This window comes from Sminthopsis crassicaudata, chromosome 6 (genome assembly GCF_048593235.1).
Source record: "Sminthopsis crassicaudata isolate SCR6 chromosome 6, ASM4859323v1, whole genome shotgun sequence".
NCBI lineage: Eukaryota > Metazoa > Chordata > Mammalia > Dasyuromorphia > Dasyuridae > Sminthopsis > Sminthopsis crassicaudata.
In genome coordinates, this window is record NC_133622.1 from 107,258,829 (window position 1) to 107,274,657 (window position 15,829).

The window sequence follows — 15,829 nt, forward strand, 5'->3', positions numbered from 1 at the left end:
GTCTCCTCAGGGTTTGAAATCTGTTCTTCTCTTTCACCATAGAAACTAACTATGCCTTTTTACTCATTAAAAAAAATTAGGATCTGCTTTTAGCGCAAGAGAGGTTTTCCAAGCTTCCTCTACATGTGGCAGCAAAGCAACCACAGCTCTGCTGGGTCTGCGCTGATTCACTCCCGGTACTTGTTGGGAATGGCTAAGTCCTCTTAGACTTTGGCATTTAGGGGTTCTCTATTTACTTTTAGTGTTTGTGTTGGATGTTTTATAATTTCTCTGCTGAGCTATTGGCTTGCAGCCCCAAAAGAATAGCCAACACTGGAGTAGATGCCTCCCCATAGATTCTACACCACATGGAATCTGCACCTCCCCATAGAGACCATGCATAGTTCCAAGTCTGCATAGTGTGCACTGGTGTTCTTCACCTGGCCACCTCCTCCTGTGCCCGACTGAAGTAGACATTTTCTGGCAATCTTTGAAATTATCTTCTGCTGTTAATTTGCTGCACTCCCAATATTCATGGATTCTGCCAGTCCAGAATTAATTCAGAGGCTGGATTTCGTAATTAGTGTAAGGGTAGTAGAAGAAAGTCAGAAAGAAATGTGTGTCCTCTCCATCATCTTGTCTCCACTCTGGTTAATGGTTTTTAATACAAAATATATAAAATCAGAAAGAAAACCAAAGGTTAGGAAAAATAAAGAAAAATGCTAATTAGCTTTCCATCCAAGTTCATGTATCCCCTGAAATCTGGGTCCTAGACCCAGGTCAAGAGAATTTCACTGCAGTTCTACTTTGATATCTTGTCCTAGCATAGAGTGATCCTGACTTCCTGAAAACTGGATTTCAAGTTTTGAGAGTTTTTAACAAACTAGAAACGATCATGTGTCTTTTGTCTAAGGACACACATTGTCAAGAGACTCATTAATAAGATGTTGGCCACCAACATTCTATTTCTTTTTGGAGAAATGGGGGTACTGCAGCAACAGGTGGTCAGGATAAACAAAGTTGAAATTCTGCTTCAGACACTAAATAAGTATATAACCCTAGTCAAGTCATTAAACCGCTGGTTTCCTCAGTTTGCTCATCTGTAAAATGGGGGTGATAATAATAATATAAATAATACCTCAGGGTTGTCATGAGAATGAAATGAGATAATTATAATTATAAATTATAATAGCACAGTGCTATCACATAGTAAGAGTTATATGTGATATTTTTGTTATTGCTATTTTTATTATTACTGCTTCTATTCTCTCAAATTCTTATATATATCAATTTCTAAGTCCTATTATTTCTTCTTCTTTATCTTTATTTCATATTTATTTTCTTTTCTTTAATTCTACTGCTTCTTCTCCCTCAAACACACAGTGTCAAGTATAGATTCTCATTAGCCTGGACTATCAATCAATCAATCAAGTATTTAGTTGGAACTTTCTATGTGCCAGATATAATATTAGGCACTAAGTATAAAAAAATCAAATAAAAACTTGTCCTCAAGGAACTTTCAATCTATCTGGAAAGACAATGGACATAAACATAAACAAAATAGAAACTTGGTAATTTTGGAAAGAAGGCACTTTAACAGCTAGAGAAAACAGAAAAGATCTTAATGTAGAAAATGGCATTTCAGTTTGAAGTCTGATGGAAATTTGGAGACACTCAGAGGCAGAGGTGAGGAGAGAGAGACTGCAGAAGCCTCCAGTGGGTCTTGTGCCATCCATTTGCTTCCCTTCTAGTCTTTTGCCCAGATTTAGCCTTGACACTTCTTCTCAGAACTCTCAATTGCCCATAGAATCAAATTCAAGCTTCTTTGTCTAGCATTCTAGGCCCACTATGAACACAGCCCTACCACCTTTCTATAGGATCATCTTCTCTACTTTCACTGACAAGACACCTTAATCAAAGTGGATTGAACATGGTGACTCCCCAGAAAATACTGCCTAAGAATTTGGATGGTCCAAATTTTATATTAGCCTCTATAGTTTGTTATTAACTTTTTCTCACATTAGTCCTGAAAGATAAGTAGAAATGTATCATTATCATTTTACAGTTGAGGAACCAGAAGCTCAGAGAAGTTATAAGTAATCTATTCAAGGTCACATAGTAAGGAAAGAACTTCTTCAAGTATATGAACAATGCTGTATTTGAGTGTAATATTTAATAATCAAAATCTTTTATATTCTTTATTTTCAGAGAAAATCTAGATTATTTGGGGTGTGATATTTATTACTCAATTTTGTTTCATTCTTTAAGCTTTATAAACTACTTTTTACTAAAAGCTTTGTAAGATAAATAGGATGATCTTTTTTGGGGGGGGAGAATGATGTTAATCTCCAAACTGTGATTTTAATAGTGTGGGGAGCTCCCGGGGGGGGGGAATTTCCTCTTCCAATTCATATCATTACTTGCTTGCAATCCATAGGATCCTCTATAGGAGCTGGAAGGGACCTTAAAGACCATTAAATCCAACTCCTTTTATAGATGAGAAGTCTGAAGCCCAGAAAGATTAAGTTGTATTTTTTTTCAGAGTCATACATTTAGTAAGTATCTGAGGAGTGGAGAAATTAAGTGATTTGCTCAAATTTACAAAATAATCTATGCCAGGGTAGAACCTTGAGCCAAGTACTTCTTATCTCTGAAACTGATTCTCCATTCATGGTACCATGTTGCCTTCCAATTAAGACATATAAATAAAATACATCAATTTTATCTAATAAGAAAATGATGCATAGGTACATTAAGGGATTTGCTCAGTCACATAGCTAGAAGGTGCCAGAGATGGAGTTTGAGCCCAAGTATAATAATACTCTGTCCACTTCTCAACTTCCTTTTCAGTTTCACATAAGATAACTTCTTGGGAACTTAGGCAGATCCACTTTCTAGAAAAGCAAAACTGTATCCAACTTATTACTAAGTAGCTAGCATTTATAAAGCACCTATCACATCCCAGATATGATGCTAAACATTTCACAATTTTTATCTCATTTGATTCTCATAATAACCCCAGGAGGTAGGTACTATTTTTATTCTCATTTTTACAGTTGAGGAAACTGAGGCAAATAGAGATTATATGTCTTATCTAAGGTCACAAAACTACTAAACGTCTTACAGAGGATTTGAACTCAGATCTCCTTGACTCTAGACCCAAAGTCCACCCATTGTATCACCACCTGGCTTCTTACTTTTCTGAAAGAATATAGAACTATGTTGTAATGTAAAATAACCACTAATTGTTTTTTATTTCTTATTTTTATTTTTCCAGTTTTCTCCAGGATGCTTTCAGTCAATTGGAAAATTGTATGGTCTTTCTTTGAACAATGTTCAGCTTGGGCCTGTACTCACAGAAGAGCTTTGTTTAGAATTATCAGGCACAAGTGTTCAGATCCTTTCTCTGAGCAACATACAACTTACAAAAATTTCCAACATGACTTTCAAAGGCCTGAACCAGACAAATCTCACTATGCTTGACCTTTCCCATAATGGTTTGTCAGCAATAGCTAATGATTCCTTTGCTTGGCTTTCACATATGGAATGGCTGGGATTGGAGTATAATAACATAGGCTACCTATCTTCTCGCTCCTTTTATGGACTCTCTAAGGTAAAATATTTGAACTTGAAAAGAACCTTCAGTAAACCAAGAAATGCCATGTTTTCCTTTCCTAAGATAGACGATTTTTCCTTCCAGTGGTTAAAATGTTTGGAATATCTTAGCATAGAGGATAACAATCTTTTGGGCATTACCAGCAATATGTTCACAGGATTAACAAGTCTGAGACATATAATTTTATCTAGCTCCTTTACATATTTAAAGACTCTAACCAATGCTACCTTCTTATCCCTTGCTCATTCTCCCTTACTTATTCTTAACTTGACTAGAAACAAAATCTCTCGGATAGAGCCTGGAACATTCTCTTGGTTGGGCCATCTAAAAGTCCTTGACCTAGGTCTGAATGAAATTAGTCAAGAACTTACCGGCCAAGAGTGGAAAGGTCTGGATAACATCATGGAGATTTACCTTTCCTATAACAAAAATCTAACATTGACTAGTGACTCATTTATTTCAGTCCCAAGCCTCAAAAGACTGATGCTCCGCAGAGTAGCTTGCAAACAGTTGGATATTTCTCCATCTCCTTTTCATCCTCTTCAGAATCTGACCATTCTAGACCTCAGCAACAACAACATAGCAAACATAAATGATGAAATGTTAAAAGGACTCAGTCAACTGGAAATTTTGAATCTGCAACACAATAACTTAGCTCGACTTTGGAAACATGCTAATCCTGGTGGGCCCGTTCTTTTTCTGAAAGGTCTTTTTCGACTCCACATACTTAATTTAGAGTCTAATGGCTTTGATGAAATTCCAGCAGCTGTCTTTAAGGGTTTGTCTCATCTAAAGATGATTGATTTAGGATTAAACAATCTGAATTTACTCCCAGACTCTCTGTTTGATGATCAGATATCCCTGACATCATTGAACCTGCAAAAGAATCTTATAACATCTGTTGAGAAGAGTGTTTTTGGACCCGCTTTCCAGAATCTGAGTGTTTTAGATATGAGTTTCAATCCATTTGATTGCACCTGTGAAAGTATAGCTTGGTTTGCTAATTGGTTAAATGGAACCCATACAAATATCAAGGATCAGCCTAATCATTACCTCTGCAACACTCCACCACAATTTCATGCTACCTCAGTGATGGCCTTTGATACTGCTTCCTGCAAAGATAGTGCGCCTTTTAAGATACTCTTCATGATAAATACCAGTTTCCTATTCACTCTGATGTTTGTTGTCATGCTTGTCCACTTTCAAGGCTGGAGAATAGCCTTTTACTGGAATGTGACCATACACCGAGTCCTTGGTTTCAAAGAAATTGATCACCAGGCAGAGAAGCCTGACTATGCAGCTTATGTGGTCCATGCCCGAGAAGATGCACAATGGATCTGGAAGCATTTTTCTCCTCTTGAAGAAAAAGACCAGTCCCTCAGATTCTGTCTAGAGGAAAGGGATTTTGAAGCTGGCATGCCTGAACTTGAAGCAATTGTGCACAGCATAAAAAGGAGCAAGAAGATTATTTTTGTTGTAACAAAAAATCTTTTGAAAGATCCCTTGTGTAAAAGGTAAGTTAATATATATGGGATGTGCATGTATATTAAGGGATCTCTTTTCATAAAGGCAATATTGTTTAGTTGTTTCAGCCTCTTTGTAATTCATTTGAGGTTTCTTGGCAAACATACTGGAGTAGTTTGTCATTTTCTTCTTTAACTCATTTTACAAATGAGGAAACTGAGGCAAATAGGATTAAGTGTTTGCTCAGTGTTATTGAGCTATCAAGTGTTTCAGGCTGAATTTGAACTCAAAAAGAGGAGTCTGCTGACTGGCACTCTATCCGGTTGCCCCATAGAGGCAGTTAGGTGGGATTATTGTACAAAGAGCACTAGGTCTGCAATCCAGAAAGATCAAAGTTCATATTTGACCTCAAGACACTTATTAGCTGGCTGTCCTTGGAGAAGTCATTTGATAGCTGTCTGCCTCAATTTCCTCATCTGTAAAATGGAGATGATAATAGCACTTACTTTCCAGGGTTATTGTGAGGAGCAAATGATATACTACTTTTAAAGCACTTAATCCAGTGTCTTGCACATAGAAAGTGCTTAATAAAAAAAAGCACTTTTTTCCTTCCCCTCTTTTCTTCCTCCTATATATGTGTAATTATACATAATACATATATTAAATATATGTATCTACATACATGCAGATATATTACATATGCATACATATTTGTGCACATATATATTTTTATATATGAGGAAACTGAGGCAGGCAAAACTTAACCAACTTCCTCAGGATCACTGAGCTAGCAAGTATCTGCTATTTGAATTTGATTTGATTTGAATTCAAGTCATTATGATTCCAGGTCTAGCCCTTTATCTACTGTACCAACTAGCTGCCCCCATATATATATACATCCATATATGCATACATAACATTTCCTGAAATTCAGAGCTTTTTTTTTTTTTTTAAGAAAAAACTGAAAGGGAAATTCTTTGACACATGCTGAATTTCAGACTTTCAGGCAAAGATATACAGAAGGTAGTTGATGTGAGATTGCAATTTAGGAGATATATTTGGACTAGATATATGTTTATAAGTCATTTCTGTGGCGATGATATATAGATCTAAGAGAGAAGACCTCCAAGACAAGGAAGCCCGACAAGGAGCTTTGGGGTTGCCTATTCTTTGGAAGTAGGAGATGGAGGATGACACAGTAAAGGAAACTGGAAAGTGGTAAAAATAGATTTATATCATGAAATGAAGAGTGTAAGAAACCAAGGAAGTAAAGAATATCCAAGATTAGAAGATCACAAATAATATCAAAATCTGAAAAAATCTTAAGCATGGTGAGGTCTAAGAGAAAACCATTGGGTATTAAAGATGAAGAGATTGTTGATGATATTTTGAGTGGTGGCACTGGAAGCAAAGGGGTTGAAAGTGAGTGGGATATAAGCACACAGAGGAGCTGATATAGGTGACTTACTGATAATTTGGCAGTGAAAAGGAAGGGAGATATAGCTCAAAAGTTTAAAAGGATGCCAAAAATCAGTCAAAGAAGTTTTTGACTATTTTATTCAAGGGGAGGATGTAATCCCTTCTGTGGACTGTGAGGAAAGAGTGTGTAGAAAAAGTTTGGAGATGAAAAAACAAGTTAACAGAGGAGACCCAGAAGGGAGTGGTGTGATTAAAAGCATAATTAGAAGAGATTTAATCTTACCCAGTAAAAGGACCACTATTTTTTCAGGTATTGGATCCCCCCAAAAAAAGGAGGGGAATATTGAACAATATAGAGAGATTCTGGGAAAATGAAAAGGCATGCAATGGATTTCTCAGTAAAGTAGGAATTAAGATGTTCTGCTGAGCAAGACATAGTCACTAGAATTTTGAACTTGAAAAGGTATTTGAGAAATGAAGAATAAAATTATTGATATACAGCAGTGAGGGCTCATTTGAAAATAGATGCTAGCACTTTGTTGTGAACCTAATCTCCATGATTGTTTGACTCATTCTATTAGTTTCCAGTAGTTTGGGTAGTACAAATACAGATGAGGAATGGAGGGGGTAGCCCACAATTGGGAATTGGTAGGCAAGAATAGCAGAAAGATGAAGAGATATGAGATTCAAAGATTCTGTATTTGAATTAGTTATAAAAAGTGTCAACTCTTTTCAGGGAGAAAAGTATATGTAGAGCAGGAATGGTTTGCTGGGAGAACTAGGAAAGGTTAAAGAGATCATGTGGATTCAGACCTGAATTTAACCCAGATCTGCCACTTACCTTAACCAATTAATCTCAGATTCTCAGTTTCCTCAAGTGTAAAATGTAGGAGTTAGATTAAATATCTTCTAAAATTCTTTTATACTCCATATTTAAGATCCTTTAAAAAACACATTACAATAGCATTGATTTGAGAGATTATATTACATATTAGAAAATTTAAAGGCATAGTGAACAGGGTGCAGGCCATACAGTCAAGAAGTTCTGTATTCTAATTCTACCTTGACTTACATTGGCTATGGCTGAGTAATCTGGGGCAAGTCACTCAATTTATTACAATTTACTAGGTGATATAGTGAATAGAATACTAGAACTGGCATCAGGGAGATTCATCTATCTGAGTTCAAATCTGATCTCAGACATCTACCAGCTGTGATCCTGGGCAAGTCACTTAACACTGTTTGCTTCAGTTCCTCATCTATAAAATGAACTGGAAAAGAAAATGGCAAATCATTTCATAATCTTTGCCTAGAAAACCCCAAATTGGGTGAGAAAGAGCTGGACACAAATGAAATGACTGAACATCACCAATGAAACGTAGGAGATGAGATAACATGTAAAGCATTTTGTAGATAATAAAGAGCTATATAAATGGTGATAGTGGTAGTACTCCTCATACTAGTAGTAATGATCATTGTATTTATAATATGTAGTAATAATATCATAATAATGATAGTTTGTGATATATGTTAATAGGGGAAGAATACACACTAAGGAAGTAAAGAATCTTTTGACGCATTGAAGAATTCCCTTTTAATTTCAGGTTCAAGGTACATCATGCAGTCCAGCAAGCAATTGAACAAAATCTAGATTCCATCATATTGATCTTTCTTGAAGACATTCCAGATTATAAGCTGAATCATGCCCTTTGTTTAAGAAGAGGAATGTTTAAGTCCCAATGCATCTTGCATTGGCCAGCTCAGAAAGAACGTGCCCATGCATTTTACCAGAAATTAAAAGTAGCACTTGGAATGAAAAATAGAACACAGTGAATTTCCTAACCTTAAAGATGTTATACTTAAATTGGAGTATTTCCTATCATCATAATTTACAGAATAAATGGGAATTACATTGTAAATTGGACGGTGCACTCTCTTCTCCAAGTTGTTTACTTTAAAAAAATCTTAAACGATACTTGCATTTTAAAAAATAAATGTTTTATTAATTTTTAAATACCATTTGTCACCTTACAATAGTGTTTAATTTAAGTGGTGCAGGGAATGCTAGCTATGGAGTCAGTAATATTCAAGTTCAAATCCAATCATAGAAGCTTATTGTGTGACATTGGATAATTCATTTAACTTCTGCCAATATTGGTTTCTTCATCTATAATATGGAGTTAATAATAGCACAATGTTGTAAGGATCAAGTGAGATAATAATAAATAAATAATAATTAATTAAAGAAGATAATAATAATCTGAAAAGCACTTTGCAAACCTTAAAACCCCACATAATTACTAGCTATCATCCTTAGCAGCAGCAACAGTAAAAAATATATGGTACATTCTAGCACACATTTTTTTGTCTATTATCTCTCTCCTGAAATAAAGGGGTCAGTTTTTTGAAGGCAGACTTAGTCGTGGCATTAATCAGAGTTTTGATGGCAATATTGTTTGCCTTTACATTACTGTGGTAATTATGTGATATGCTCCTTTCATTCCTTGATTTTGGACGCTGGTGTTGTTAGTTTAGGTCAGAATAAATAAATTGAAAAGTAATATTTAGGACAATTTAGAGCCATTTGGTACCCAAGCACACAGTGTTTTGGTAACTTGAAGGACTTTAAAAATATGCCTTATTTAAACACAGTGACAATTTATACAGGGGCTTATGATATTTATCTTTTTGCATTTAAAATAAACTATTCAATGTAGGGGATGGTCATTGCTTCTGTAAATGTAATCTTACCCCAAATGTTTAAGGGTAAATAGAGGTTTGTTTCAATATTCTTAATTTGCAGATTACTTGCAGCCTTCAGTAGAAGAGCACTTTATATTGGACAATGCTTATCACAATAGTAATATTGGCAAAATTTTTAAGATAATTAGGAAAAGTAATATATTTATCCTAGGCTCAGAGAATCATAGAGATAGATCTGATAGGGACTTTAGAGACCATTTGGTTTGATCCCCTCATTTAAAAATGAGGAAATTGATTCTTAAGTGATTTGTCCAAGATCTCACTGATAGAGGATTTAAATTTTGATGACAACTTTCACTCTGCTCCAGACTTCCAGAGTGATCCTGAGCGACTCTCCTTTGCCACCCTGAAGTGCTTTTATTTTTGCCCTTGAAAAAAGAGAGAATGACCTATCCTTTTAAAATCCCGGCAAAATAACTAATAATGATAGCAGGATAAAAAACTAATTTCCTGTAAAAATTTGAAACATACAATTCTAGAGCTGAAAGGGGATTTAGTAATCAATAGGTCCCTAATTTTAAAGAAGTATAATCAGTAAAGATCACATAGTTAATTAGGGATTAATTAATTAATGGGTCAGAATCAAGATTTTGTGATTCTGACTTTGAATGATTTTTTCATCATTGTGTTATTTTAGAATTTAATTAATTAATTAATTAATCTTTTTATCTCTTGGAAATCAAAACTTATCATGGATTTTAAAATATAGAGTAGTGATGATTTCCCCCTCCCTTTCTTTGACCACAGTTCTGGATATGAGTTGTTATTAAAATTTATTTGAAACTGAATCAAAATGACAATATTTATATATTATTATACTGATAGATTTATTTCATAGCTCTTTATCATCGTAAATAGATTCAGGCAATATTGGAAACAAACCTTTAAACATATGAATTCTAATACACATCCATTTGTTATTACACACAACTCTGTCCTCTAGTAAAAAAAATTCAACATTTTGGAAAGATAGAAGGGAGAAGAAAAAAGAGACTCACTAATGTTACCCTTGAATACACTTTTATATTTCATTTATATTGATATATATATATATGTATATATATATATATATATATATATGTATATATATATATATATATATATATATATATATATATATATATATATATATATATATATATATATATATATATATATATACATATATATATATATATATATATATATATATATAAAATATCCTGAGACATAATTAGGGCATCAAGATTTGGGAGCTGCAAGGATTTAACAAATATACTCTATTTAACATGTGTAACTATGTCAGTGCTTTAGAAACAACTGACTTTATTGCCTAGTTATTTCTGTCTATGGCTTTTACCAATAGAAAACAGAACTTTAAAATTATTCTAAGTAAGTTGTGTTATCTATTGATGGATAAAATACTCATAATAATAAGGTTCAGGCCCACTGAATAATTGAAGAAGTAGTTATCTAAATTTAGTAGATACTTTAAAAAGAAATGGCAAACAATTCAAAGTTTGGGATTTGATTTTATTTGTGTTTTAATATAAAGAATTATTTAATGATATGTGTGTGTGTGTGTGTGTGTGTGTGTGTGTGTGTGTGTGTGTGTGTGTGTATTCTTTGCATCATAGACTAGAAATTTAATTAAAAAGAAAAAAAAAAAAATGATGAAAACTTGCCAGCTTATAAAAATTTGGTTTTCTTCCAAAGTCATAGTTTTAGCTATTTTACATATGCCTGGCTTAGCATTTTGTTGATAATTACTATGTTAAAATGCAATAAAAAAAAAAAGACAAAACAAGAATAGGATTAAGAATATCAATGGAACATCGAAAGGTAAACTAATAAAGTTAGCCCTCTGATTTGAGAACAAATTAAATTAATATCCATCTTATCTAGTTCTAGGAAATGGAATAGAAAAAAAGCTGGATCTGGTAATGAGGAATGTTGTTCCAATTCTTGCTGTAACTTAACCTCTCGTGGCCTTAAATTTTTTAAAATCTAATATTGTTATTCCACAGTCTCCTTGAATTGTCCTACCTCAGTTATTCTGCCCCAATCCCCAGGCTGCAACATTACCCTTCCCTCTTAATCAACAGGATGTTTGATAAGGATAAAGATCTTCTGGCAACATGCCCCCAGCACAATCTCTCCCTTTCAAATAAATTATTAAAAACTCTCTAATCTCTATCTTGCCTCAGTTTCTCCAGCATTATATTTTGGAGGCTTCCCAGCAAGATATGAGAGCAGAATTAGAGATTAGAGAACTTTGGATCTCCGCCTTGGGCCTTGGGGTGGTTGAGGATCTGGGTTCTTGGCCTGGAGAGGCTGGCCCTCTGAATTTTTTTCCAGGGAAAGAGAGCAGTTTTCAGTTACAGCCAAGCCGGGTGGTGGACACCTCCATTTTGGAGGCTTCCAAGCGAGAAATTGAGGTGGCCGCTGGGCGGGCAGGAACCCTTACATGGCCGGAAGGATACCATGTATTGGGGGGAGGGCTCCTGTAAAGAGAGGGCTCCACCTCGACTCTTTTATACCTAGAAAGAGATGGGCGGTACCTCAAGTTCTTGGCGGGCTTTTCAGTTAGCTCAGATCTGGTGGGGGCTGGGGAAAGTTGAGCAGATAGTGGGGGCTGGGCTTGGATATTCAAAAGGGTGCTTTTGACCAGGATTTGTGAATCAAGGTCAGCCATGGGTTTGGGTAATCAGAAAGGAATCTTAAAGGGACCTCAACTCCCATCAATAGAAGGTCTTCATCCTTATCAAACATTCTAATGATTAAGAGGGAAGGGTGGTATTAACGGATTGGGGCAGAATATCTGTGGTGGGACAATTCAAGGAGACTGTGACATAACATTATGAGTACCTTGAATTTAATGATATTATAAAGAGGTCCTCCCCACTGTTAACATCTGTACTTATCTGAAGAAAAAAAAAAATGGAAAAAAGTCAAAGAAATAAAAAAATAAATATGAGAAAATATCATTGTTGGAAGGGACCTTAGAAAGGCAAATATCTCTAAATATATATATATGTTTGTATATATATATATATATTATATACATATATACACACACACATATATATATACACATATATGTAAACACATATATACACATAGATATCTATATATATGCATACATATATAATGTGTGTATATATATTTTATATATGTTTATGTATAATACTTAATAGTATTTTTTCCAATTACATGTAAAGATAGTTTTCAACAGTCATTTTTGTAAGATTTTGAATTCCAATTTTTTTTTTCTCTTTCCCTCTATTGCGGTGTAAGAGATCCCCAGGCCAGTGTCACAGGTTTTTGTAAAAGAATTTGCAGTCCTGAGTGCAAGTAAGGTTTTTGCCCCCAAATGGGTTTATTATCCTGAAAAACAACTTCTCAGTGAGCTCTTCCAAAAGGAATCTAGCAAAGGTAGGTTTTGGCAAAAATTAATTTGCACTGAGAAACAACTTCCCAGTGGGCTAAATCCAGAAAGGAATTTTAGCATAGGTTTGGGGTACAGCTTTTGATTATATTAGGTTTTTATGGATTGGGGTTAGGGAGTGATCTCCAGATGAATTTGAGGGACTAATTTTCAATTCAATAAAAGGTGCTAATTGTTTCCCAGACCGAAATGATTATCAGATCAATTGGGAGTGGGAGATTCCAGGGGGAATTGTTACACCCCTATGGACTACTCTAACCTGGTAGCTCCCCTTAGAGCTATTCTTAATGCCCGTCCATCGACGGCACAGCTAGGCCATACTTACCCGTCTTTGGGCACCAACCCGGATCCCATAGAGACAGACCACCATTAGATAGGGGCAAAGCGAAAGAGAGTTTTATTTTGAGATAGCATATATTTATATCCCACTGATGATATGGGGGAAGCGGGAAGTCCTCTAGGAACCTGGCATAATGGGATTGGCCCAAGAAGAAGGAGGGAGGCGTGCTAGGCCTTGAGAGCACTAAGGAGGGGGGTGTGGTACCTGGAGTCAGACACCCCCTCATGGGGCTATGCCCCACCTCCACGTAGGACTTGCTTGCACCTCAGAACCTCTCATCCCTCAGGTCTTCCCACATGCCTTGAACTGCATTCCTTGCTTCAAGAGGCTTTTTAACCCTTACATATCCCCCTTTTTTATTAATAAGACCAAATGTTCTCATGTTGACAAATGAGAAGCTCTTCCATAAGCACCTCTAAAGAATTTTTAAAAGAATATATATAAAGCATCCTAGCAAAGTAGGCAAAAACAAAAGAAGCAACAATACAAAAATGGCTCCATAGAGCCCATGGGATACAATAGAAGGGTTTGGGAAGGGAAGTATGTTGGATCCAATCACTAAGTTGGTTCAGCAAGGGTAGTCATCTCTCTGCTATGGTGCTGTTTTGGGCGTCTCCTGGGTCATCTCCTTCTCTTCTTCTTCAGCCCCTATTTTAATAGGGGGAACTCTCCTTATCCTTCTTTCTGGAATCCAGTGGCCTTCCCCATCAGAATCTGCAAGACATAAATATCCCAGCCCTCTCCAAAGTAATAAGGATGGACCTTGCCAACGTCCTTCCTCATCCTTCCAGAGGACCTTTTGAATGTTCTCTAGCACTTGAAGTGCAGTTTTCATGGAGCTTAGTTTTCTGTTCTGTCTATAAAATTGTGCCAAATATATCATTCCTGGAGAGAGGCTGATATCCCTATCCAGGCACAAAAAATTGTAATTATATAAAGTCTTATCCATGTCCACCTGTGTGGGCCATCGGGGGTTCTGTCTACTTACTCCCCCTTTCTGTTTAACAAGGGTGGCCTTCAGAATATGATGGGCTTGTTCCACCAGGGCCTGACCCTGTGGATTATAGGAAATCCCTGTAGCATGCTTAATGGTGAATGTGGTGAGAAGGGTGGCCATCTGTTTAGAGGTATAAGCTGGCCCATTGTTGGTCTTTATGGTATTAGGAACTCCGTGAGAGGAGAAACAACTACACAAATGTTTAATGGCTGAAGGAGTGTTCTCACAGGAGGTCACTGTGGCCCAAAGGAATTTATAATGTGTCAATACAGACGTGGATGGCCACACAATCCACATGTGTCACATCCATTTGCCACAAATCATTGGGGAATAAACTCCTGGGATTAACTCCTTTACTAGGTGGAGGAGGGAGAAACTGAGCACATTGCTTCCCTATCTGTTGGGCTTGTTCCCAGGTGAGGCTATAAAGGCTATGCAGAGAATTAGCCAGTAAGTGGAGAAAATCATGGGCACATTCAGGAGGTGTGGTGACCATGAGAAGGGAGCATTGTAAAGCACGGTTCACTACCTCATTGCCAATAAATATGTCTCCTGCACATTTCTGACTAGGAAACATCCCATTTACATCCTGTAAAATCAGCCGCAATTCATCAAGAAGGTCAGCAATTGAAGAATTCTGAGGCTGTAGGACAGCATCCTCAATGCCTCTGAGCATTTGGACAGCATTTAAGCTATCTGATATTATAATAAGGGGCTCTGAGTATCTTTTACACCCTTTTAAGATGTCATATAAAGGCTGCATCAAAGAAATAGGAATAAGGACATGAGCCCTTAACCACTGACTTTGTCCAACTAGTTTCTGAAATAGGTTCAGAGTATTCACCTTATCTAATTGTAAGTTAGGTATCTGATTAGTAATTGCAGAAGTCCCCATGTGGAGTCCCGGGTAAATGATGGGAAACTTATGTGGGATTTTTCCTGGGGCTACCACCAGTCCATGTGGAGCAAGAATGCTCATGGTCTCTTTAAGCAGGGCAGAGATATCTTTTTCACTGCTCATTGATAACAGTATATCATTCATATAATGTAATATCATGGCATGAAGCCACGCTTTCCAAATTGGCTCTAGCACTTGCACTATGTACACCTGATACAAAGTGGAGCTACAACAATCCCTTGGGGGAGAACTTTCCATTGGTAGTGCAAATCAGGTCCTACATTGTTTATAGAAGCAATGGTAAAAACAAATCTTTTCTTATCCACTGGGTCCAGAGGGATGGAGAAGAAACTATCTTGTATGTCTCTTACTGTAACTAGCCAGCCGGTAGGTACTAGATTAGGAGATGGCATGCCAGTCTGTAGGGCTCCCTTAGGTTCAATAGTAGCATTAATGGCCCTAAGGTCCACTAGCATTGTGAATTTTCCACATTTTCTCTTTTTAATAAATACAAGGCTATTCCATGGGCTGGACTTTGATCCTATATGTCCAGCCTCCAACTGTTATTTTATAATTTCATATAAGGTTCGGGTTTTATAAACTGAGAAAGGCCATTGAGGTACCCAAACCCGGGTGTTAGATTTCCATGTTAATGGTGTGGGCATGATATGAAACAACACCAAACACTCAATGACCCCGATTAAAAATCCTGTGGAGGTCGTACATAGATTGAGGCTCCACAAGCCTTCCATATATCCCTGTTCCATAGATTGTATCTGAAACTTGCAACCACCAGGGGTTGGAATATCCCCTGTTTGCCTGCAAACTGCCAGGGCAGATCTTCTGCTGCAATCTCTTTAGATATAGCAGCTGTGAGGGCATCCATTTGAAAGGCACTGGAGCCAACATTCTCACATCTCTTTATC

At 36.4% G+C, this 15,829-nt stretch overlaps 1 protein-coding gene across 2 annotated transcripts in view; it reads left to right on the top strand.

The window, feature by feature from the left end:
- Nucleotides 1-8,494, top strand: part of TLR3 (toll like receptor 3) — a 33,299-nt gene extending 24,805 nt beyond the window's left edge. For both annotated transcript variants that reach the window (XM_074273568.1, XM_074273567.1), the window contains exons 4-5: nt 3,257-5,109; nt 8,083-8,494. In XM_074273568.1, the coding sequence (XP_074129669.1) occupies nt 3,257-5,109; nt 8,083-8,311 (2,082 nt within the window). In that variant the 3' untranslated portion in view covers nt 8,312-8,494. The remainder of the gene's footprint in view (nt 1-3,256; nt 5,110-8,082) is intronic.
- Nucleotides 8,495-15,829: the final 7,335 nt, after the last annotated feature.